This window comes from Lolium rigidum, chromosome 7 (genome assembly GCF_022539505.1).
Source record: "Lolium rigidum isolate FL_2022 chromosome 7, APGP_CSIRO_Lrig_0.1, whole genome shotgun sequence".
Classification (NCBI taxonomy): domain Eukaryota; kingdom Viridiplantae; phylum Streptophyta; class Magnoliopsida; order Poales; family Poaceae; genus Lolium; species Lolium rigidum.
The window spans coordinates 284653648-284679381 of record NC_061514.1 but is presented as its reverse complement, the minus strand read 5'-3'; the positions used below and the strand labels follow the sequence as shown (position 1 = coordinate 284679381).

Below are 25734 nucleotides of genomic sequence, written 5' to 3'. Positions count from 1 at the left end.
TGATACGTCCAATTTGCATCACTATTTTATATCATAATTTGCTGTTATTCATTGATATATTTCATATTGGGACACAATACTTATGTTATTTCATCTATCTTGCATGCTTCATCATTATTGGAGGATCGAACACCGGAGCCGAGGATTCTCGCTGGAAAAAGCACCGTCGAACGCAATATTTCGGAAGATCAACTCCGGAAGGAAATTATACCAAAAATCCTATTTTTCAAGATGACGAAGGAAGCCGAAGGAGGAGCCGAGGAGGAGCCGGGGTGGGCCCACACCCTAGGGCGGCGCGGCCCGGGCCACGGCCGCGCCGGCCTATGGTCCGGGGGCCCACGACCCTTTTCGCCTCCTTTTCTTCGCCAAACCCTTCGTCCCGAAGACCTAAGCCACGAGAGGGTACCTCGCGAAGAGTTACGGCCGCCTCGCGCGGGGCGGAGAACACCGGAGAGAAAAGAGCTCTCCGGCGGGCGGGAATCCGCCGGGAAATTCCCTCCGGAGGGGGAAATCGACGCCATCGTCACCGTCATCGAGCTGGACATCATCGCCATCACCATCATCATCATCTCCACCATCATCACCGCCGTCATCACCGCTGGACACCGTCACCGCCGTAGCAATTTGGGTTTGATCTTGATTGTTTGATAGGGGAAACTCTCCCGGTATCGATTCCTACTTGTTGTTGATGCTACTGAGTGAAACCATTGAACCAAGTTTATGTTCAGATTGTTATTCATCATCATATCACCTCTGATCATGTTCCGTATGATGTCTCGTGAGTAGTTCGTTTAGTTCTTGAGGACATGGGTGAAGTCTAAATGTTAGTAGTGAATTATGGTTGAGTAATATTCAATGGTGTGATATTTAAGTTGTGGTGTTATTCTTCTAGTGGTGTCATGTGAACGTCGACTACATGACACTTCACCATTTATGGGCCTAGGGGAATGCATCTTGTACTCGTTTGCCAATTGCGGGGTTGCCGGAGTGACGAAACCTAAACCCCCGTTGGTATATCGATGCGGGAGGGATCGCAGGATCTCGAGTTTAAGGCTGTGGTTAGATTTAATTCTTAATTACTTTCTTGTAGTTGCGGATGCTTGCAAGGGGTATAATCACAAGTATGTATTAGTCCTAGGAAGGGCGGTACATTAGCATAGGTTCACCCACACAACACTTATCACAACAATGAAGATTATTTAGCCGTATGTAGCGAAAGCACTAGACTAAAATCCCGTGTGTCCTCGAGAACGTTTGGTCATTATAAGTAAACAAACCGGCTTGTCCTTTGTGCTAAAAAGGATTGGGCCACTCGCTGCAATTATTACTCTCGCACTTTACATACTCGTACTTTATTCAACTGTTACATCAAACCCCCCTGAATACTTGTCTGTGAGCATTTACAGTGAATCCTTCATCGAAACTGCTTATCAACACCTTCTGCTCCTCGTTGGGATCGACATTCTTACTTATCGAAGATACTACGATACACCCCCTATACTTGTGGGTCATCAAGACTATTTTCCGGCGCCGTTGCCGGGAGTGAAGCGCTATTGGTAAGTGGAATTGGTAAGGAAAACCTTTCTTGTTGTGCTGATTTTATTTCTGCCCGCTGCTATAAGTCATTATGGAGAGATCTTCTCTTCAATTTCTATTTGGGAAATCTACTACTACTGCAACGGTAGTGGATGAGGCGCCAGGTGAGGAAGTAATACCATATAAAATACCTATGAAAATTATTGAACGTGTTATGGATAACCGCTATGAAGGGGATGGAACTGTCCATCCCGGTGATCATTTACTGTTTTTGCATGAATTATGCGGGTTATTCAAATGTGCAGGTATTGCTATGGATGAAGTGAGGAAGAAACTATTCTCTTTGTCGCTGTCCGGTAAGCGGCGCATTGGTATAAATTACTTGGATAATGGGGATTCTCTTGAATGGAATGATATTGTGCCCCGGTTTTATTCTAAGTTCTATCCTCCAAGTGAAATTCATAAGGATCGGAATCACATATATAATTTTTGGCCTCATGATGGAGAGAGTATTGCCCAAGCTTGGGGGAGATTGAAGTCTTTAATGCTCAAATGCCCCATTCATGAGCTTCCTGGTAATGTTATTATTGATAATCTCTATGCAAGACTTTCTTTTCAAGACAAGACCTTGCTGGATACTTCTTGTTCTGGATCATTTACACGCAACAAAGAAGAGTTTAAAAGGGACCTTCTTGATCGGATCCAAGAAAATACTGAAGGATGGGAGAACGACAAGGATAGAGAATCAGGTATAATTTATGATTATAAATGCATTGAAGCTTTTATGGATACTGATAAATTTCGTAATATGAGTGCTATATATGGTCTTGATTCTCAAGTTGCTGTAAATCTTTATAAATCTTTTGCCTCTCATTATGAATTGCCAAAGAAGAATTTTGATAAGTATCATGAACCGTATAAAGATAAAATTGATTCATCTATTAATAAATGCGTTGTAGTTGAAACTGCTGATCATGTTATTCCTGAAGTTTATATTGAAAAAACTCCTTTCCCTGCTAAAATGAAGGAGTACTCTGTTATAAATAGTGCGGTTCATAAAAGTGAAAAGAAACTCAGTAGAACCTGAAGAACAAATAAAAGTTGAACCTCGTTGTTGCAATAGTTAAAGATCTTGTGACTCGAAAATGTGGAGGATGGTCATATTATTTTACGTGAAGATGCTTCTAATATTGTCTCACATCCTAATAAACCCAAACAAGCTAGTGTTCCTATGCTATCTGTTAAAATTGGTGATCATTGTTATTATGGATTATGTGATATTGGTGCAAGTGTTAGTGCTATTCCGTATGAGCTTTACACGGAGATTATGCACGAAATTGATTCTTGTGAACTTGAAGATATTGATGTGGTTATTCAGCTGGCTAATAGAGAAACTATTTCTCCAATTGGTATTGTTCGAGATGTGGAAGTTTTATGCGGTAAGATTAAATATCCAGCTGACTTTTTGGTACTTGGTTCTGCTGCTAGTGATTATTGTCCTATTATTTTTGGTAGACCTTTTCTAAATACTTGTGGAGCTATTATAGATTGCAAGAAAGAGAAAATTTTGACTAAATTTGCTTGGTGAATCTTATGAGTTTAACTTCTCTAAATTTACTAAAACTCCTTATAAAGCTGATTTGCCTAGTAATGATTTTAAAATGGAGCAATGTGCATCTATTGTTCTTGTTCCTAATAATCCTTTGCAGCAACATTTGGAGGATAGCGAGAGCGAAATTTTTAGGAAAGAAAGAGATGAGCTTGAGGAAATTTTTCTTCGCCAACCTATTCTCAAGCATGATTTACCGGTGGAAGATTTGGGTACAACACCGCCACCAAAGGAAGATCCTGTTTTTGATTTAAAGCCTTTACCTGATAATCTTAAATATGCTCATATTGATGATAAGAAAATATATCCTGTTATTATTAGTTCTAAGCTTTCGAGAGATTGAGGAAGAAAGGTTATTGGAAATATTGAAGAAGCATCGAGGCGCTATTGGCTACACTCTTGATGATTTGAAGGGGATTTCTCCGTCTATATGCCAACATGCTATTAATATGGAAGATGATGCAAAGCCTGTTGTTGAACCTCAACGTCGTCTAATTCCGAAGATGAAGGAAGTGGTAAGGAATGAGGTATTACGACTTCTTGAAGCTGGTATTATATATCCTATTGCTGATAGTAGATGGGTTAGTCCTGTGCATTGCGTTCCCAAGAAAGGAGGTATGACTTGTTGTGCCTAATGATAATGATGAGCTCATTCCTCAAAGAGTAGTTGTAGGGTATAGAATGTGCATTGATTTTCGAAAAGTTAATAAAGTTACTAAGAAAGATCATTACCCTTTACCATTTATTGATCAAATGCTAGAAAGATTGTCTAAAAATACTCATTTTTGCTTTCTTGATGGTTATTCGGGTTTTCACAAATTGCTTGTTAAAGCTAAAGATCAAGAGAAAACCACCTTTACTTGTCCTTATGGAACTTATGCTTATAGACGCATGCCTTTTGGTTTATGTAATGCTCCTGCTACTTTTCAAAGATGCATGTCTGCTATTTTTCATGGTTTTTGTGAAAGTATTGTAGAGGTATTCATGGATGATTTTTCCGTCTATGGGAATTCTTTTGATAGTTGCTTGCGAAACCTTGATAAAGTTTTGCGGAGATGTGAAGAAACTAACCTTGTTCTTAATTGGGAGAAATGCCACTTTATGGTTAATGAAGGAATTGTATTGGGACATAAAATTTCCGAGAGAGGTATTGAAGTTGATAGAGCTAAAGTTGAAGCAATTGAGAAGATGCCCTATCCGAGGGATGTTAAAGGTATTCGTAGTGTTCTTGGTCATGCTTGGGTTTTATAGGAGATTTATTAAAGATTTCTCCAAGATTTCAAAGCCTCTTACTAATCTTCTTCAAAAAGATGTACCATTTGTTTTTGATGACGATTGTAAGGAAGCTTTTGAAACTCTTAAGAAAGCCTTAACAAGCTGCTCCTATAGTTGAACCCCACGATTGGAACTTACCCTTTGAAATTATGTGTGATGCTAGTGATTTTGCTTGTAGGCGCTTGTTCTTGGACAGCGAGTAGATAAAAAACTGAATGTTATTCATTATGCTAGTAAAACTCTTGATGCTGCTCAAAGAAATTATGCTACAACCGAAAAGGAATTATTAGCCGTAGTCTTTGCTTGTGATAAATTTAGATCTTATATTGTTGATTCAAAAGTTACTATTCATACTGATCATGCTTGCAATTAGATACCTAATGACAAAGAAAGATGCTAAGCCGAGGCTTATTAGATGGGTACTTCTTTTGCAAGAATTTGATTTACATATTGTAGATAGGAAAGGTGCTTGATAATCCTGTTGCTTGATAATTTGTCTAGATTGGAAAATATTGCTTATGATCCTGTTCCCGTTAATGATAGTTTTCCAAATGAACAATTGGCTGTAATAAAGGTGAGCTCGCGAGACAGTCCTTGGTATGCTTGATTATGCTAACTTTATTGTTTCCAAGTACTTGCCTCCAACCTTTTCAGCTCAGCAAAGGAGGAAATTCTTTTATGACTTGAGGCATTATTTCTGGGATGACCCACACTTATATAAAGAAGGAGTGGATGGTATTATGCGAAGATGTGTTCCTGAGTATGAACAACAAGAAATATTGAGTAAATGTCATGGTAGTGCTTATGGAGGACATCACGCTGGAGAAAGAACCGCGCAAAGGTTTTACAATCAGGTTTTTATTGGCCAACTCTCTTCAAGGATGCGAGAAAGTTTATTTTATCTTGTGATGAATGCCAAAGGGTTGGTAATATCTCCGGACGCAATGAAATGCCTATGAATTATACTCTTGTTATTGAACCGTTTGATTGTTGGGGATTTGACTTCATGGGACCTTTTCCGTCTTCGGAAGGTAACACTCATATACTTGTTGCTGTTGATTATGTTACTAAATGGGTGGAAGCTATACCTACAAAAAGTGCTGATGGTGAGACCTCTTTAAGAATGCTCTTAGATATTATTTTTCCTAGATTTGGAGTACCTAGATATATTATGACTGATGGAGGTTCTCATTTTATTCATGGAGGTTTTAGAAAAACTCTTGCTAAGTATGGTATTAATCATAGAATTGCTTCGCTTATCATCCTCAAACTAGTGGTCAAGTAGAATTATCAAATAGAGAGATTAAATCTATTTTGGGAAAGACCGTTAATAAAACTAGAAAGAATTGGGCTAGTAAATTGAAGGATGCACTTTGGGCTTATAGAACTGCTTATAAAAATCCCATGGGAATGTCACCTTATAAAATGGTTTATGGGAAAGCTTGCCATTTACCTCTAGAACTAGAGCACAAAGCTTATTGGGCTGTTAGAGAATTAAATAAAGATCCTAAACTTGCCGGTGATAAGAGGTTGTTGCAATTGAGTTCTCTAGATGAATGGAGAAGTGAAGCATATGAAAATGCTAAACTCTTTAAAGAGAAAGTTAAAAAATGGCATGATAGGAGGATTATCAAAAGAGAATTTAATATTGGGGATAAAGTCCTATTGTATCGGTCTCGTCTCAGATTCTTTGCAGGGAAATTACTCTCAAAATGGGAAGGACCATATGTTGTCGAGGAGGTGTATCGTTCAGGAGCAATCAAAATTAGCTCTCTCCAAGGCAATGCTATGCAAGTGGTGAATGGACAAAGACTCAAGCATTATATCTCGGGTGATTCTTATAATGTTGATGTTGATATTATTCAAGTGGAAACACCGGAGGCCTACATCAAAGGGCAAATTGACAGTCCGCCAGAACTCGACTTCGAATAGGTAACGATATCGGTAATGAAAAGTACGCAATTTACTTTCCGAACTATATTTTTGCTGTTTTTGGAAAATATGAGAAATTACGAGTTCGAAACGGAGTGGAAAGGACGCACGAGGGGTGCCACCATAGGGCGGCGCGGCCTGACCTGGGCCCGCGCCGGCCTATGGTTTGGCCGCCCCGTCGCCCCTTTCCGACTCTGGTTCGATCTGGTACTTTCCTTTTGTCGAGAAAATTTTTGCTATATAATCCCCCCAGACCCCTGGAGGTCCGTATATCGTTTTCTCGACGTGTTTTGTTTCGAGTTGTTTCTGCCAGGATTTGCTTCGGATCTAGAGCCATCATGTCTTCGTCGGAAACTCCGAAGGACAGCTCCAGCAAGGATGTTGGCAACTTGTACATGGAGGAGCTGAGGATGCACCCCAAGGAGTTGCTGCTCGTTGAAGGAGAACTGCAGGTCAAGGATGTCCAGGGTCCTAAAGGAGAAGGAAGCCTGGAAGACAGGATGGAGAAGCTAGAACAAGAGGTTTTCAAATACAAGAAGATGGCTGAGCGTGAGGTGGATATTTTCCACAGGATTGTGTCTGAACTCATTGCTGAACATGAGAAGGAAACTGCAAAGCTTTGGAGCGATATCCTCTCACTTCACGACACCACCAACAAGCTCCAAGCACAACTCTATGATTTTCAGAATCAGAACTGTGAGTATGAAAACAGGTTTAAATACATAAGCCGTGCTGCTAGTTTCAGGATCCCCGAGACCAAGATGTCGTTTCTTGATGGAGAGCCTCTTCCTTGGAAGTTTGATGACGGGAGTTCATCACCATCATCGCCAAAGGAGTAATTCATCATCGGTATTGGCATCCCCTTGGTTTGTTCCAAGCTTGGGGGAGTGCCGCGGTATCACATTATCACTACCTTTTACTTTTATTGTCAAGTAGTATCATATCATGAGTAGGGAAGTTATCATATAAGATGGGTTGCGTTTGGAAGTATCTCTCCTTTATTTGGTTATCTATGTATCCCTTGGTGTGAGTTATCGTTATGGAATATTAATGAGAAGTCTTATCATTTACATATTGCACATCTTATTTTAGTTTGCAATCTCTACTATATGATTCACCTTGTTGTTAGTATTGGTATCACTTTGGGAGCATTGAATAAATCTATTTGGTTTTGGCAAACTTAGCATTGGTCAATAGCAACAACACTTTGAGGTTTAAATAGAAAAGAGAAATACATGTAGATGTTTCATTGTCTTTCTTGTTAGCTCATAGCTTATTATTCTGAAGTTAAAATTATTTGTACTTACAAGGAAGATGCATGATTGTTTCTATCACATGTATATTTGTTTGTTTCCCTCGACTCTTATGCTTGCTAATTAACCTTGCTAGCCGAAGACTGATGCGTGTGGTTGGCACGTCCGTTGGGAACCCCAAGAGGAAGGTGTGATGCGCACAGCGGCAAGTTTCCCTCAGTAAGAAACCAAGGTTTAATCGGACCAGTAGGAGTCAAGAAGCACGTTGAAGGTTGATGGCGGCGAGATGTAGTGCGGCGCAACACCGGTGATTCCGGCGCCAACGTGGAACCTGCACAACACAACCAAAGTACTTTGCCCCAACGAAACAGATGAGGTTGTCAATCTCACCGGCTTGCTGTAACAAAGAGTTAACCATATTGTGTGGAAGATGATTGTTTGCGGAAAACAGTAGAACAAGTATTGCGGTAGATTGTATTTCGAGTAAAGAGAATTGGACCGGGGTCCACAGTTCACTAGAGGTGTCTCTCCCATAAGACGAACGAGCATGTTGGGTGAACAAATTACCGTTGGGCAATTGACAAATAAAGAGAGCATGACCATGCACATGCATATCATGATGAGTATAGTGAGATTTAATTGGGCATTACGCCAAAGTACATAGACCGTCATCCAACCGCATCTATGCCTAAAAAGTCCACCTTCGGGTTATCATCCGAACCCCTCCGGTATTAAGTTGCTAACAACGAGACAATTGCATTAAGTATGGTGCGTAATGTAACTAGTGACTACATCCTTGAACATAGCACTAATGTTTTATCCCTAGTGGCAACGAGCACAACACAACCTTAGAACTTTCTCATCATTGTCCCGGTGTCAATGCGGGCATGAACCCACTATCGAGCATAAGTACTCCCTCTTGGAGTTACAAGCATCTACTTGGCCGGAGCATCTACTAGTAACGGAGAGCATGCAAGATCATAAACAACACATAGCATAACTTTGATAATCAACATAACAAGTATTCTCTATTCATCGGATCCCAACAAACGCAACATATAGAATTACGGATAGATGATCTTGATCATGTTAGGCAGCTCACAAGATCCGACAATGATAGCACAATGGGGAGAAGACAACCATCTAGCTACTCGCTATGGACCCATAGTCCAGGGGTAGACTACTCACACATCACACCGGAGGCGACCATGGCGGCGTAGAGTCCTCCGGGAGATGATTCCCCTCTCCGGCGAGGGTGCCGGAGGCGATCTCCCTGGATCCCCCGAGATGGGATCGGCGGCGGCGGCGTCTCCGGAAGGTTTTCCGTATCGTGGCTCTCGGTACTGGGGGTTTCGTCACGGAGACTTTTATAGGCGGAAGGGCAGGTCAAGAGGCGGCACGGGGGCCCCACACCACAGGGCCGCGCGGCCAAGGGGGTGGCCGCGCCGCCCTAGGGTGTGGCCCCTCCGTGGCCCCTCTTCGTCTCTCCTTCGGACTTCTGGAAGCTTCGTGAGAAAATAGGCCCCTAGGCTTTGATTTCGTCCAATTCCGAGAATATTTCCTTACTAGGATTTCTGAAACCAAAAACAGCAGAAAACAGCATCGGCACTTCGGCATCTTGTTAATAGGTTAGTTCCAGAAAATGCACGAATATGACATAAAGTGTGCATAAAACATGTAGATAACATCAATAATGTGGCATGGAACATAAGAAATTATCGATACGTCGGAGACGTATCAGCATCCCCAAGCTTAGTTCTCGCTCATCCCGAGCGGGTAAAACGATAACACGGATAATTTCGGAGTGACATGCCATCATAATCTTGATCATACTATTTGTAAAGCATATGTAGTGAATGCAGCGATCGAAACAATGTATATGACATGAGTAAACAAGTGAATCATATAGCAAAGACTTTTCATGAATAGCACTTCAAGACAAGCATCAATAAGTCTTGCATAAGAGTTAACTCATAAAGCAATAATTCAAAGTAAAGGCATTGAAGCAACACAAAAGAAGATTAAGTTTCAGCGGTTGCTTTCAACTTGTAACATGTATATCTCATGGATATTGTCAACATAGAGTAATATAATAAATGCAATAAGCAAGTATGTAGGAATCAATGCACAGTTCACACAAGTGTTTGCTTCTTTAGGTGGAGAGAGATAGGTGAACTGACTCAACATTGAAAGTAAAAGAATAGTCCTCCATAGAGGAAAAGCATCGATTGCTATATTTGTGCTAGAGCTTTGATTTTGAAAACATGAAACAATTTTGTCAACGGTAGTAATAAAGCATATGCATCATGTAAATTATATCTTATAAGTTGCAAGCCTCATGCATAGTGTACTAATAGTGCCCGCACCTTGTCCTAATTAGCTTGGACTACCGGATCATCACAATGCATTGTTTTTACCAAGTGTCACAAAGGGGTACCTCTATGCCGCCTCGTACAAAGGTCTAAGGAGAAAGCTCGCATTGGATTTCTCGCTATTGATTATTCTTCAACTTAGACATCCATACCGGGACAACATAGACAGCAGATAATGGACTCCTCTTTTATGCATAAGCATATACCAACAATTAATAATTTTCTCATTTGAGATTTGAGGATTGTTGTCCAAAACTGAAACTTCCACCATGGAGCATGGCTTTAGTTAGCGGCCCAATGTTCTTCTCTAACATATGCATGCTTAACCATATGGTGGTAGATCTCTCTTACTTCGGACAAGACGGACATGCATAGCAACTCACATGAAATTCAACAATGAAAAGTTGATGGCGTCCCCGAGTGAACATGGTTATCGCACAACAAGCAACTTAATAAGAGATAAAGTGCATAATTACATATTCAATACCACAATAGTTTTTAAGCTATTTGTCCCATGAGCTATATATTGCAAAGGTGAATGATGGAATTTTAAAGGTAGCACTCAAGCAATTTACTTTGGAATGGCGGAAAATACCATGTAGTAGGTAGGTATGGTGGACACAAATGGCATAGTGGTTGGCTCAAGTATTTGGATGCATGAGAAGTATTCCCTCTCGATACAAGGTTTAGGCTAGCAAGGCTTATTTGAAACAAACACAAGGATGAACCGGTGCAGCAAAACTCACATAAAAGACATATTGAAAACATTATAAGACTCTACACCGTCTTCCTTGTTGTTCAAACTCAAAACTAGAAATTATCTAGACCTTAGAGAAACCAAATATGCAAACCAAATTTTAGCATGCTCTATGTATTTCTTCATTAATGGGTGCAAAGCATATGATGCAAGAGCTTAATCATGAGCACAACAATTGCCAAGTATCACATTACCCAAGACATTTATAGCAATTACTACATGTATCATTTTCCAATTCCAACCATATAACAATTTAACGAAGGAGAAACTTCGCCATGAATACTATGAGTAGAAACCAAGGACATACTTGTCCATATGCTACAGCGGAGCGTGTCTCTCTCCCATAAAGTGAATGCTAGGATCCATTTTATTCAAACAAAACAAAAACAAAAACAAACCGACGCTCCAAGAAAAAGCACATAAGATGTGATGGAATAAAAATATAGTTTCAGGGGAGGAACCTGATAATGTTGTCGATGAAGAAGGGGATGCCTTGGGCATCCCCAAGCTTAGACGCTTGAGTCTTCTTAAAATATATGCAGGGGTGAACCACCGGGTGCATCCCCAAGCTTAGAGCTTTCACTCTCCTTGATCATGTTGCATCATACTCCTCTCTTGATCCTTGAAAACTTCCTCCACACCAAACTCGAAACAACTCATTAGAGGGTTAGTGCACAATATAAATTGACATATTCAGAGGTGACACAATCATTCTTAACACTTCTGGACATTGCATAATGCTACTGGACATTAATGGATCAAAGAAATTCATCCAACATAGCGAAAGAGGCAATGCGAAATAAAAGGCAGAATCTGTCAAAACAGAATAGTTCGTATTGACGAATTTTAAAATGGCACCAGACTTGCTCAAATGAAAATGCTCAAATTTAATGAAAGTTGCGTACATATCTGAGGATCATGCACGTAAATTGGCTTAATTTTCTGAGCTACCTACAGGGAGGTGGACTCAGATTCGTGACAGCAAAGAAATCTGGAACTGTGCAGTAATCCAAATCTAGTACTTACTTTTCTATCAACGGCTTAACTTGGCACAACAAAACACAAAACTAAGATAAGGAGAGGTTGCTACAGTAGTAAACAACTTCCAAGACACAAAATAAAAACAAAGTACTGTAGGTAAAAACATGGGTTGTCTCCCATAAGCGCTTTTCTTTAACGCCTTTCAGCTAGGCGCAGAAAGTGTGTATCAAGTATTATCAAGAGATGGTGCATTCTCAGCGGGGTGTGGAGTTTTCTCAACCAGGCATAGTATATTGGATACATAAGTTTCAGCATCTCCCTTTTCATTAGTCTTAGGCGTGCTACTCTCATCAAACAAATTTTCAGGAACTAGCCAAGCATAGTTATTTTCTAATGCATCATTCATAGCTAAGAGCTTACATGGTATTGGTGCTTTGATCTTCCCTCCATCATCAATATTATTAGTGTATCTTATTCTATCCATATCCATCCTTTCAAGGAGACTAACAAAATTAGTAGGAGAACCAAGCATATTAAATTTAGCAAACACCTTTCTAGCTTCTCTTGCTAGACCACCAAATTCTCTAAGAAGGGTTTCTAATACAAAATCTTTCTTTTCCCCTCTTCCATATCACCAAGTGTGAAAAACATGTGTTGGATTATAGGATTAAGATTAACAAATTTAGTTTCCAACAGGCGAACTAAATGCGCAGCAGCAATTTCATAAGTAGGCGCAAGGTCTACCAAGTGTCTATCTTCAAAATTTTCAATAGTACTAACATTATTGAAAAATTCTTCTATATTATTTCTCCCAACTATAGACCCACGTCCTACCGGTATGTTTTTTGTGGTAAAATTAAAAGGAAACATGATGAATAAAGTAAATGCAAGTAAACTAATTTTTTTGTGTTTTAGATATAGCAAACAAGATAGCAAATAAAGTAAAACTAGCAACTAATTTTTTTGTATTTTGATTTAGTGCAGCAAACAAAGTAGTAAATAAAACTAAGCAAGACAAAAACAAAGTAAAGAGATTGAGAAGTGGAGACTCCCCTTGCAGCGTGTCTTGATCTCCCCGGCAACGGCGCCAGAAATTTGCTGTTGCCGTGGGAGGCAATTCTCTGTGGTGTAGCTTTTCTTCAGTTCCCGGCAACGGCGCCGTAAATTTGCTTGATGCGTGTGGTTGGCACGTCCGTTGGGAACCCCAAGAGGAAGGTGTGATGCGCACAGCGGCAAGTTTCCCTCGGTAAGAAACCAAGGTTTAATCGGACCAGTAGGAGTCAAGAAGCACGTTGAAGGTTGATGGCGGCGAGATGTAGTGCGGCGCAACACCAGTGATTCCGGCGCCAACGTGGAACCCGCACAACACAACCAAAGTACTTTGCCCCAACGAAACAGGTGAGGTTGTCAATCTCACCGGCTTGCCGTAACAAAGAGTTAACCGTATTGTGTGAAAGATGATTGTTTGCAGAAAACGAGTAGAACAAGTATTGCAAGTAGATTGTATTTCAAGTAAAGAGAATTGGACCGGGGTCCACAGCTCACTAGAGGTGTCTCTCCCATAAGACGAACAGCATGTTGGGTGAACAAATTACAGCTTGGGCAATTGACAAATAAAGAGAGCATGACCATGCACATACATATCATGATGAGTATAGTGAGATTTAATTGGGCATTACGACAAAGTACATAGACCGTCATCCAACTCGCATCTATGCCTAAAAAGTCCACCTTCGATTATCATCCGAACCCCTCCAGATATTAAGTTGCTAACAACGAGACAATTGCATTAAGTATGGTGCGTAATGTAACTAGTGACTACATCCTTGAACATAGCACTAATGTTTTATCCCTAGTGGCAACAAGCACAACACAACCTTAGAACTTTCTCGTCATCGTCCCGGTGTCAATGCAGGCATGAACCCACTATCGAGCATAAGTACTCCCTCTTGGAGTTACAAGCATCTACTTGGCCAGAGCATCTACTAGTAACGGAGAGCATGCAAGATCATAAACAACACATAGCATAACTTTGATAATCAACATAACAAGTATTCTCTATTCATCGGATCCCAACAAACGCAACATATAGAATTACGGATAGATGATCTTGATCATGTTAGGCAGCTCACAAGATCCGACAATGATAGCACAATGGGGAGAAGACAACCATCTAGCTACCGCTATGGACCCATAGTCCAGGGGTAGACTACTCACACATCACACCGGAGGCGACCATGGCGGCGTAGAGTCCTCCGGGAGATGATTCCCCTCTCCGGCAGGGTGCCGGAGGCGATCTCCTCGGATCCCCCGAGATGGGATCGGCGGCGGCGGCGTCTCCGGAAGGTTTTCCGTATCGTGGCTCTCGGTACCGGGGGTTTCGTCACGGAGACTTTTATAGGCGGAAGGGCAGGTCAAGAGGCGGCACGGGGGCCCCACACCACAGGGCCGCGCGGCCAAGGGGGGCCGCGCCGCCCTAGGGTGTGGCCCCTCCGTGGCCCCTCTTCGTCTCTCCTTCGGACTTCCGGAAGCTTCGTGAGAAAATAGGCCCCCGGGCTTTGATTTCGTCCAATTCCGAGAATATTTCCTTACCAGGATTTCTGAAACCAAAAACAGCAGAAACAAAGAATCGGCACTTCGGCATCTTGTTAATAGGTTAGTTCCAGAAAATGCACGAATATGACATAAAGTGTGCATAAAACATGTAGATAACATCAATAATGTGGCATGGAACATAAGAAATTATCGATACGTCGGAGACGTATCAAAGACCTGTACTGAGAGGGAATACTTCTCGTGCATCCAAACCTTAACCAAAACCTATGCCATTTGTGTCCACCATACCTACCTACTACATGGTATTTTCTGTCATTCCAAGTAAATACTTCATGTGCTACCTTTAAACAATTCAAAACTTAGTATCTCTTATTTGTGTCAATGTTTCATAGCTCATGAGGAAGTATGTGGTGTTTTATCTTTCAATCTTGTTGGGCAACTTCCACCAATGGACTAGTGGCTTCACCCGCTTATCCAATAATTTTGCAAAAAGAGCTGGCAATGGGATTCCCGATCCCAAATTGATTAAACTAAATAGACACTCCTCCATGGTATGTGATTGATGGACGGCACCCGAAGGATTCGGTTAGCCATGGCTTGTGTAAGCAAAGGTTGGGGGAGTGTCATCATCATAATAAAGCTAAAATAAAAAGGCACTCCTTCATGGTATGAGATTGTTGGCAGTGCACCCGAGGATTCGGTTAGCCATGGTTTGTGAAAGAAAGGTTGGAAGGAGTGCCACACAAAATGAAAATAATATGGGAGCCGCTCTTAGGAGGTTGTCCGGCAAGGGGTTAGAGTACCCGCTACCGGTCGTTGACAACAACAAACACCTCTCAAAATGTTACTTTTATTCTCTTTATATGATTGCAAAAATTGAAAAAGCTCTAGCACATGATTTAATCCCTCGCTTCCTCTCGCGAAGGGCCTGTCTTTTACTTTATGTTGAGTCAGTAAACCTATTTCCCTCCATCTCAAGCAAGCATTTGAGTAGTTGTGATCAAACCATTATATTGTGATTTGCTACATCATGTCTTTTATTCTTCTTTGTTTAGTACAAGTTTTATCTGAATGAATATAGCTTTGCAAGTTATCAATGATCATGAGAAAACCATTATGATTGAGTATGCAAGTTGTGCCTTATAAACTTTAACATGGGAGCGCTGCTCAATGAGATATAATCTGTTAATTGTTCTCTGACCAAGAACGAAGTTTGCCATCACCAATTATGATTTCTTATGCACCTTTACTTGTGATTACCTTATACTTGTTTCAATATGAGTTATAAGAGATTGTTTACTATAATGTCCCGTGTGAATGAATATGATGCTTCTTGTCCGTATTTTATTCATCGACTCTTCACTCCATAAACATGTGGTCATGTCTATTGAGCTCGGTCTCGCTTGGGGACAAGCGAAGTCTAAGCTTGGGGGGAGTTGATACGTCCAATTTGCATCACTATTTTATATCATAATTTGCTGTTATTCATTGATATATTTCATATTGGGACACAATACTTATGTTATTTCATCTATCTTGCATGCTTCATCATTATTGGAGGATCGAACACCGGAGCCAGGATTCTGCTGGAAAAAGCACCGTCAGAACGCAATATTTCGGAAGATCAACTCTGGAAGGAAATTATACCAAAAATCCTATTTTTCAAGATGACGAAGGAAGCCAGAAGGAGGAGCCAGGAGGAGCCAGGGTGGGCCCACACCCTATTCGCCTCCTTTTCTTCGCCAAACCCTTCGTCCCGAAGATCTAAGCCACAGAGGGTACCTCGCGAAGAGTTACAGCCGCCTCTGCGGGGCGGAGAACACCAGAGAGAAAAGAGCTCTCCGGTGGGCAGGAATCCGCCGGGGAAATTCCCTCCGGGAGGGGGAAATCGACGCCATCGTCACCGTCATCGAGCTGGACATCATCGCCATCACCATCATCATCATCTCCACCATCATCACCACCGTCATCACCGCTGGACACCGTCACCGCCGTAGCAATTTGGGTTTGATCTTGATTGTTTGATAGGGGAAACTCTCCCGGTATCGATTCCTACTTGTTGTTGATGCTATTGAGTGAAACCATTGAACCAAGTTTATGTTCAGATTGTTATTCATCATCATATCACCTCTGATCATGTTCCGTATGATGTCTCGTGAGTAGTTCGTTTAGTTCTTGAGGACATGGGTGAAGTCTAAATGTTAGTAGTGAATTATGGTTGAGTAATATTCAATGGTGTGATATTTAAGTTGTGGTGTTATTCTTCTAGTGGTGTCATGTGAACGTCGACTACATGACACTTCACCATTTATGGGCCTAGGGGAATGCATCTTGTACTCGTTTGCCAATTGCGGGGTTGCCGGAGTGACGAAACCTAAACCCCCGTTGGTATATCGATGCAGGAGGGATCGCAGGATCTCGCAGTTTAAGGCTGTGGTTAGATTTAATTCTTAATTACTTTCTTGTAGTTGCGGATGCTTGCAAGGGGTATAATCACAAGTATGTATTAGTCCTAGGAAGGGCGGTACATTAGCATAGGTTCACCCACACAACACTTATCACAACAATGAAGATTATTTAGCCGTATGTAGCGAAAGCACTAGACTAAAATCCCGTGTGTCCTCGAGAACGTTTGGTCATTATAAGTAAACAAACCGGCTTGTCCTTTGTGCTAAAAAGGATTGGGCCACTCGCTGCAATTATTACTCTCGCACTTTACATACTCGTACTTTATTCAACTGTTACATCAAACCCCCCGAATACTTGTCTGTGAGCATTTACAGTGAATCCTTCATCGAAACTGCTTGTCAACACCTTCTGCTCCTCGTTGGGATCGACATTCTTACTTATCGAAGATACTACGATACACCCCCTATACTTGTGGGTCATCAGTTGACAACCTCTGGATGCTCTCTAATACTATTGAAATAGCATAAGTTATAGTAATACGCAATGAACACAAGACGATCTGGCTTGTTGGCATACATATAATTTAATTATTTGACATGTTTACCCATAATTAAGAGAAACAGTTTCATCGCGAAACTTGTCCCATATTAGTGAATTAGTCACATAAGTTGCAAAGTGTGAAAAGTAGACACTCCTCTAGCGGCTAACGGGTGAGGTGTTATTTTGCCGATAGGCCCCTGCCATGGTTGATATTGCATTTTTTGTGAGATCTACCTGCAGAGTACCTGATGGGGCAAGCACATCACCACTGCCAATGCCTGTACCGGGCCGGTGCCGCCATCGATAGGGTGGAGAGGTCCACCCGTGTTGAGACAAGTAGTTCGTTGTTGTTCCAGCCGCAACAGACATGCTCTGCTCGAGGCGGCGGGCCGGCGAGCAGCTGGTGCAGGTGTGGGTGCCAAAGCGCACCAGCGACCAACATGTGATCACAAATGGTGAGGACATCCCATCTATTGATACAACCGCTGTACCTACAGCTACACAAATACAAGGACCAATCACTCGAGCTCGTGCCAAACAACTTAACTATCAGGTACTTTCGTTTCTTGGAACTATTCCTCACATACATGAGCTCATGTGATGCTGCCTAAATCAGATATGTTTGTTACTCTTAGGAATGATGACCCTAGCATGAATGAGGAGGACAAACATTGGAGCATGATCACACATGGATGAGATGACAACAAGCATTTGAGGATTGAAGAGGACGCCGCAAGCGGAGATTTCAGAACTTTGAAGCCACCATAAGAAGAGATGAATACATGGATGAAATATAGAGTTCTCCGCTTCATAATTTCGTCCATAGCATAATATGGTGCTGCATCACCTTTAGTTTTGGGCCAGGTCCATATCATGTTCGCAGGAATTAAGTCAGCCACTTTTTAGAGTCCGTATTGAAGGAGGAAAGGCCTATTAGGGTTTGGTTCGGCCACCATACGTATGGCTGGCCGAAACCCCACCTTTTCCTCCTTTAAATACCCCCATAGCTGTCACGTTTAGACTCGGATTTTGATTAGACTAAAAGTTAGCCATTGTTGCAACTCTCGTGTACTTCTTTTGAGGCCAACGCCAAGAACAATACCGACTATTCGGAATCCCACCTTTTCAATAAAGCTTTCATCTATATCTGCAATATTCTGATTGCATTATTAGTTCTTACTTGTTCTCGATTTTAGGTAGGAATTAAGACCCTCGCTGGTCAGGCTGATCGTGCATCCGCAAGATCAGTAACTCCCGAAGATTGTCCTAGCGATTGCATTGGTGCACGAGCTTTGCACGTGTAGTCGGATCGTCAAGTACGAACTCCACCAACGAATCGACGCTATCATACTCTCATCGAAAGATCGGCCACCTTTGCCCTATCAACAAAGTTAGTGCACCCCTTAAACATTTGCAGTAATGTGTCCATGCCGAAGTTCGAAATACCACCATGGGGCTTGCCTCGACGTCGTGAATCTCGTCATGATACTCCAATTCTTTGTGTTTGATACTCCAAACCCATGTACCATATACTTTGTTAGAGCATATATATTTTACATCACCAAAAAATGGTGATGTAAAACGTTTTGATGCATCACTATTGCGAAAAATATACATCACGTAAAACATGTGCGTACAACAGATGATGTATTTTACATCACAACCACCGTAGCAGCAAGTAATGTAAAAATACATCACATCTGCATCAAATCATTCTTCGTCAAAATATCAAACTTCGAATTGAACAACTGAAACTCAAATGAAAATACTACTCCCTCCATTTCATGAAACTTATCGAAAATTTGACTAAATTTGGATGTATGTACTAAATAGTGCCTAGATACATTTAAATTTTAACAAATCTAAGACAACTATTTCAAATAGACATGGCATTGTAATCTAAAACTTGCCTACTCCTGCACTTTTCCTGTCCTAACCTAAATCATTACAACTACATCATGTCGACCCCACATACCAGCCTCCTTGCACGGTTGAACCGTCGCCCGCACGCCCCTACTCGAAAATTCAAAAAAGGCACCGCACGCCCCTCCGATCCCAAACTTTTCTCAATTCCCAACAAAATCCAAATCCAACACCGGCCACTGCCTCCTCTCCCACCACCACCACCTGCCCCCTCGCCGGTGACATGCCACGGGCTCCGCCCACCGCCGCCGCGGCCTTCCCCACCTCCGCCGACGTCTCCATCGCCGGCGCGCTGCTCTTCCTCGCCGACTCCTCGACCGCGCCGCCTCTCCCCACCCTCAGGTACCCCCAAATCTCCAGTCGCTCTCCTGGGTTGGACTCGACACTCCTACCTCCGCGCGACGCACTCACCGCTCCCCCATTGCAGCGACGAGCTCTCCGCCTACTCGGCCTCCTCCTCCCACTCGGTGACCTCGGCGAGGTCGTGCGTGTCCGACTCCGCGCGGCGCGGCCGCCGCATCGACCCCCTCCGCGTGCTCTACGTCGTCGCCTCCCTGCGCTGCATCGACCCGAAGGTGAGAAATCCACCATCTCCTAACTAGCCAGCCGTCCGCCGTGCCTTCTGTGGTGACGTGCTGATGTGCGACTCCGCTCGTCTGCTCTAGGTGCTGGCGAAGGCGACCAGTAAGCTGTTCCTGGGCGAGGCGCCGAAGAAGCGGAAGGGCGTGTGGATCCAGACCAGCGACGACGAGGACGAGAGCGAGAGGGGCAGCACGGCGGCCAGCGAGGGGAGCGCCATCACGGCCGCCGCGTCCGCCGGGTCCACGGCCACGTCGGGGAGATGCAGACGGCCTCCGCGGGTGACTGGTGGTGGCGTGAATATGCCGGGGCGGGCGAAGAGGATCATGGAGTGGCTCTCGCGGCCCAAGGCGGTGCCAGCCACAGAGACGGCCATCCGCGCCGCCGTCGGTGACACCGGCCATACCAGCAAGGCGCTGCGCTGGTGAGTAGCACTAGCACACCTCCTCCAACCTAACCTGTCGCTGAAGATGTTTTGAAATGGTTGCCTAATTTGCTCCGTCTGTGTCTCTTCGTGCGTTTGCCTGTTCGAAACTCGCAGGCTGCTGACGCAGAAGAGAGGCTTGCGTCGTGCAGGTACTGGTGGCCACGCTGATCCGTTTGTGTACATGGTATGTGAAATTTGTGCCAAACAGCTTGCATTGGGATGGGAATGCCAAATTTCAATTACATTACTGTGTGTTTGGATGATGATTTCTCAATGCAGCTGAATATTATTACTTGTGACTGAATCTGTGTAGCTCAGTGTCAGTGTGCAACTTTAGATGGAGTTCGTGAGTTGTTTACTTCATTGGAGTAGTGATTTCCAGTTACCCAGCTGAGAGTAGTGAAATTTGAAAGGAAATCGTTAAATCCGATTAATTTTATGCTTGTTCTACTGATCAGCCCGAGTTTTGTAATTCTAGAATCTCTATGTGGCTGAATCATGAGCATTTCAAAATTTGATATCTAGGGATCAATTTGGTACCCCAGGTTGTTAAGTACTTATTTTGTAGAATCTCTATGTAGCTGAGTCATGAGCTTTTCTAAATTTTGTTGTGCATACCATACTATAGTTACCAACTCCCAGGCGTCTCATCTGTAATTGCAAATTTTGTGATGAATTTTCAGGTTGCAAGCTGACCTGGTGGCTGGTGAGGATAACTTAGTTGTGTTATTGCGATGGAGTTGGCACATGTAGAGCTATTGGTCTATGGAGAGGCCAAGTCAACTTCTGAGGGGTGCTTAGTAATTTCTACTACCTATTGTTTAAGTGCTCAAGTTTTGCCTAGCTTTCCTGCAGATAAGAGGATAGGGTATAAAATCAAGGTTTTCATATTAGCAATAGCTTGCAAAGTAATGCTATTAAGCTCTTTGATAGAAAGTTAAAATGATAGTCATATAGATAGCAGTTATATAGTAATGCAGTCATTATTCATTTATGTTGAATCGGTATAATCCTTGCAAAAATAAAGAGAAAGAACGGGTATAGTCGAATATATTGAGTTCAGTTCTGATCCACATTGGTTGCAGACTTCCAGTGAATTGTTTATATGCCCTTTTCTGTGAGTGTGAGATGTGTATGCTGTCAAACTGAATTGCGGTAATTTGGTATTTAGAATTTTTACTTCATTTCTGTGATTCGTATGCTTAAACTGATCTGCTTGTGGTGTCCTGAGGGACAAAACTTATAAAATGATCTCTTTAATTCCCATTTTATTTTAAGTACTCACAAAACTACTATCTCGATGCTAGCTATTTCCAATTTCTTTAAGCATATCTGACATGGTTAAACGCCCATTAACGTTAGTGGGTTTTGCTCTGAAAGCTGAATCAGTTGATCCACTTAAATCCTTTTTTGCTTCCCATTGTATTATAAGAACTGGCAAAGCTACTGTCTCAATGCTTATTTTTTCAGTTTCTTAAAGCTCTTAGGTGCTATGATGAACATACACCACACCACACCACACCACAGTATGGTTTATTCTGAAAGCTGAAGCTATTGGTTCTCTCTGATCTTGTTTGCAATCCTAGCTTTTCTTCTTCTCGGAGAGCATGTTCTTGAACCAGAAGGCTGAGTCCTTGGGATACCTCTTCAGAGTCTTGTAGTCCACATAGACGATGCCGAAACGTGCAGTGTAGCCGAGCCTCCACTCGAAGTTGTCTAGCAGAGACCAAGCAAAGTACCCAACCACTCTTGCTCCGTTGTCTATCGCCTTCTTGAGCTCGGATATGTAGTCCCTGTAGTACCGAACCCTTACTGTGTCACGCAGACCATCAGCGAGGCTGACATTGCCGGGCTGGTCCATTCCTGTCAGAACATAACATTGATCATTTGTGTCCTTGTCATTGAGAACGATAGGTTGTAGTTTGCTAAACAGTTATCATTTGAGTTCCTGAGTACCGTTTTCAGAAAGGATCATTGTTGGATTTCCGTATCTTTCTTTAACATAGGTCACAGCCTTGTTGATTCCCCATGGTACAATGTAAAGCCAGTCGGAGTTTGCCTGCATAAACTCAACCAATTTACAGTTAAAAAATGATGAATTCCTAGGAAAATTTGCACTTCTTCAAGTAAAATGTACAACTAGTATACTAGGAGTGTAAATCTAGCACTGCACTTACACGCGATCCAATAGGCACACCATTCCGTTCATCTGCAAAGACACATACACATCATGAGGATCTGAGTAAGTGAAGTATGTAGCAGAAGGATCTGGAGTGAAGGAGTCAGATCTCACAGGCAAATCCGACATGCCAATCATCCTGGTAACTGACCGGCGTCATGTTCCATGCCCCAGGGTCCTTCATGTAGTAAGAAGTGTACTGGTTGATGCCAACATAGTCAATGGAGCCTTTCACCATCCTGGACTCGTCGGCGCTGAAGGCTGGCAACCTGCGCTCGACAATCTTGACCATCGAGTCTGGGTAGCGACCATGGGTGATGGGCTCAAGGAACCTGCAAAGATAATTAATATAGTGTCAGTTTTCTTCCTCCAGACAAAATACTTTACAGACTTGTGTTGCAATCTGAGCTTCTGAAGTAGCATTGATCCTGGATGAAATGGGTTCAGAGTTTTACCATCCAAGGTGGAAGTCCCTTGCCCTCTGTGCTGCGGCTTGATCTGCAGTGCTGTTGCTTAAAGGTTCGTACCATACAAAATCCAAGAGAATTCCAATCCTCCCTTTTTGCTGATGCTGTCAAATGGGATAAACACAGTTTACATTCACTCTTGGGCTCTGCCATCGAGCTTGTGATTCTTCTGGTCTAGTGATAAATGACTTGCAAGTTCGTCAGTGTTTACCTGATACTTCTCACGGTATCTTTGCACGGCCGCAGCGTGAGAAAGGATGAGATGGTGCGTGACAAGGTACGGCTCTGTCCTGGAGTCGCCTCCTGCAGCGCACTTCGAACACCTCCCTGGCGCATGTAAGCCGTTGTCATACCCCAGAGCAGCGACAACCCTCGGCTCGTTGAAGGTAAACCAGTTCTTCACCCTGTCTCCGAACACCTTGAAGCAGAAATCGGCATAGTCCGCAAACGCCCCCCTTCATAACAAACAAAAAAAATGCATGAAAGACATGGTTAAATTCAACTTTGAAATGCTGAAAAAACCAGTGCCTGAAATGCTTACACAATCTTTGGGCTTAGCCAGCCAAGGTACTGGTGATGGAGCGTCAGTGGGAGGTCATAGTGGTAGAGGTTTGCATATGGAGTAATGCCTAATCCACCATGAGAAGGATAATTGAATCAGGAGTGTGGACCCTGATGCCAAGAGCTTCTTGTCTAGGTGTAGAAAAAAAAGTGGTTCAGTTACCTTGCTGAAGCATGTAGTTGATGAGCCTGTTGTAGTAGTCCACCCCTTCCTGGTTCACCTTCCCAGCTCCCTCTAGAATTTGACACAAAACTCTACATCAGAAGTTCCTTTGACCCAAAACAGTTTTGAACCGGGAATCAGCAAACTGCTGCAGGTAGAGGATTCATGCCACATGTATACCTGGGAAGATCCTGGACCAGGAGATTGAGAACCTGTACGCGTCGAAGCCCATGCTCTTCATTATGTCCACATCTTCCTACACCCCCATGAAATCTCTGTCTGTCAGCCATCATGACACACCAAGAAACACCAAGAAACCTCTGTCAAGGATGAGAGTGTTCAGTATACTCACCTTGTACCTGTGGTACTCATCCACCGTCACATCGGCGGTGCCATTGCCAGCAATCGTCCCTGTTCCCCGAACAATAAGACACAGTTACATCAATTGTAGGCATATGTACCGTCATTACACCGTACAACTTCTTCACCAGTAGACATGCGAGCCGGCAGAACAATGGTTATTTTACCTGGTATCGCTATGAAGGCGTCCCAGATGCTAGGCCCTCGGCCCCCCAGCTTCGCCATCCCCTCCACCTGGTACGCCGACGCGGCGGTCCCAAACACGAACCCCGCCGGGAAGCCGTGCCGGCTCAGCCCGCCGGTGTCCTGGATCTCCGGGTTCAGCCGCTGGCATTGCGCCGGCGGCAGCAGCACTTGACCAGCGACCGCTAGCACTACCAGCAACAGCGCCATGGACTTCATGTCTGCTGTCTGCGTGAGGCACAGAGGAAACGGAGACACAAGCCCTGCTTATGCGTGCAGGCCTGCCGGGCTTTATAAAGGAGAAGCTGACCCCTACTGATTGATGACCGATTGCCTTCCCCCTGTCACTCGGTTCAGCTTCGGACAAGGTCGTCATGATCGTGATCTAGTTACGATTCTGCTGGACCGTTTCGATCGCGATGCTGCTAGGTGGCACCGAGGCTGCACGTTTCAGATCGTACTCTACTACTTCCTCCCATCCATAATACTTATCATTCGCATGTATCTAGTCATGACCATTTGTTGAAGCAAGTGAACCGTGACAGATTGTGAACATATACGGGTACGGCAACCGATAGCAAGAGTATAGACCACGCACTACACTTGGAACATGCCCACCGTGCTAGCTTCTGTAGTAGCTATACGTATACCGTACAACCAAAATGGCCATATGTGTGACTCATTAGACTGAAACCTACGCTAGCCAACAATTTTGTTTTGGGGATAAGCGCCAACCAAGGTCCAGGCAGTATGGCCGCCCACAACTAAAGAAGAGAAGATAACGGGTGCTGCCAGTCTCCGGTGGATCGACTCGTGGTCTCGCGCGGCCGGTCGCCGGCAGATTGGCGCAAGCCTGGGCCTCCTTTTACCCTTTGCTCTTCCCGGCGCTGCCTTGGGTCACCGTGCAAGCCACCGCACGATGCGGTGTACGTGGTGAGCCGCTCGCGCTCGCCGACGGCCAGCCGGACGCTGAGCTAGACACGGCTGCCTGTGACGTACGTGCTCGCTCGTCCGTTTCGCCGACGGCGAGGCCGCGACGGCCGGGCTTTCAGTTGCTGATTTCGTCACGTTTCGCGGGCTGCGGTAAGCTGCCACGCCAGAGGCTCAGAGCACCGACGCTCGCGGACAAGCCTCCGATCGACAGCCGCATGTGCCATGCATGGGGCAGGATCATCAGAGGATCATGTTTGCTTTTGTTTGAGCCCTGATTTACAGATTCAGTATGCTGTATGCACAAGTCTGTATTCAGGGAATTATTTTTGGGAAAGAAGGGTGTGCAAATGCCAAGGCAAACTTTGGAGCTATCCGAATTAGCTGTTTGGCTCTATGCAAAGTTTGGCCGGAAAAGGTTGTTTGGTTGGTGAGCCGTAGTTAAAGTTTGACCGTCAGCATCATGCATGCATGGAACTAACTCGGGCATGCAAATTAATACGATTTCAGCTCGAGGCTTTAGCGCCAATCTGGTGATGTACATAACAAGAACGAATGTACATTGCTGGACACAATAATGCACATGGGCTGCGCCCACAGATTGTCTATTGCTTTTCTCTTCTCTTCACAATGTACGCTAGTGTTCACAATTGTAACAAGATATAATTGTAATTCTGAGTGAAATATCAGTGTTATAATTCGAACATCTCTTTTTCTTAAGAAATGCGATAAATTATCTCTT

The 25734-nt window shown here is 43.4% G+C and overlaps 2 protein-coding genes across 2 annotated transcripts; one reads left to right on the top strand and one right to left on the bottom strand.

Annotated features, from left to right (window-relative positions):
• Positions 1–19366: 19366 nt before the first annotated feature.
• On the top strand, positions 19367–20452 carry LOC124672890. The gene is made up of 5 exons (XM_047209049.1): positions 19367–19485; positions 19571–19718; positions 19809–20146; positions 20264–20333; positions 20429–20452. Exons 1-5 carry the CDS (start codon positions 19367–19369, stop codon positions 20450–20452), a joined length of 699 nt encoding a protein of 232 aa, XP_047065005.1.
• A 1086-nt stretch (positions 20453–21538) lies between these two features.
• On the bottom strand, positions 21539–24313 carry LOC124673778 (beta-glucosidase 26-like). Its single transcript, XM_047209817.1, has 11 exons — positions 24047–24313; positions 23872–23930; positions 23700–23775; positions 23520–23591; positions 23337–23424; positions 23007–23250; positions 22784–22899; positions 22443–22660; positions 22327–22358; positions 22106–22208; positions 21539–22012 (listed from the first exon to the last, which is right to left on the bottom strand). Exons 1-11 carry the CDS (start codon positions 24279–24281, stop codon positions 21732–21734), a joined length of 1524 nt encoding a protein of 507 aa, XP_047065773.1. The 5' UTR covers positions 24282–24313; the 3' UTR covers positions 21539–21731.
• Between the last annotated feature and the right edge of the window lie 1421 nt (positions 24314–25734).

Coding starts and splice junctions, on each gene's coding strand:
- LOC124672890 (XM_047209049.1), top strand. CDS start 19,367: ATGCCACGGGCTCCGCCCACCGCCGCCGCGGCCTTCCCCACCTCCGCC. Junction 19,486..19,570: donor CCGCCTCTCCCCACCCTCAG/GTACCCCCAAAT, acceptor CCCCCATTGCAG/CGACGAGCTCTCCGCCTACT. Junction 20,147..20,263: donor ACCAGCAAGGCGCTGCGCTG/GTGAGTAGCACT, acceptor CGAAACTCGCAG/GCTGCTGACGCAGAAGAGAG.
- LOC124673778 (XM_047209817.1), bottom strand. CDS start 24,281: ATGAAGTCCATGGCGCTGTTGCTGGTAGTGCTAGCGGTCGCTGGTCAA. Junction 23,251..23,336: donor TGGCTAAGCCCAAAGATTGT/GTAAGCATTTCA, acceptor TTTGTTATGAAG/GGGGGCGTTTGCGGACTATG. Junction 22,359..22,442: donor TTGGCATGTCGGATTTGCCT/GTGAGATCTGAC, acceptor GTGTCTTTGCAG/ATGAACGGAATGGTGTGCCT.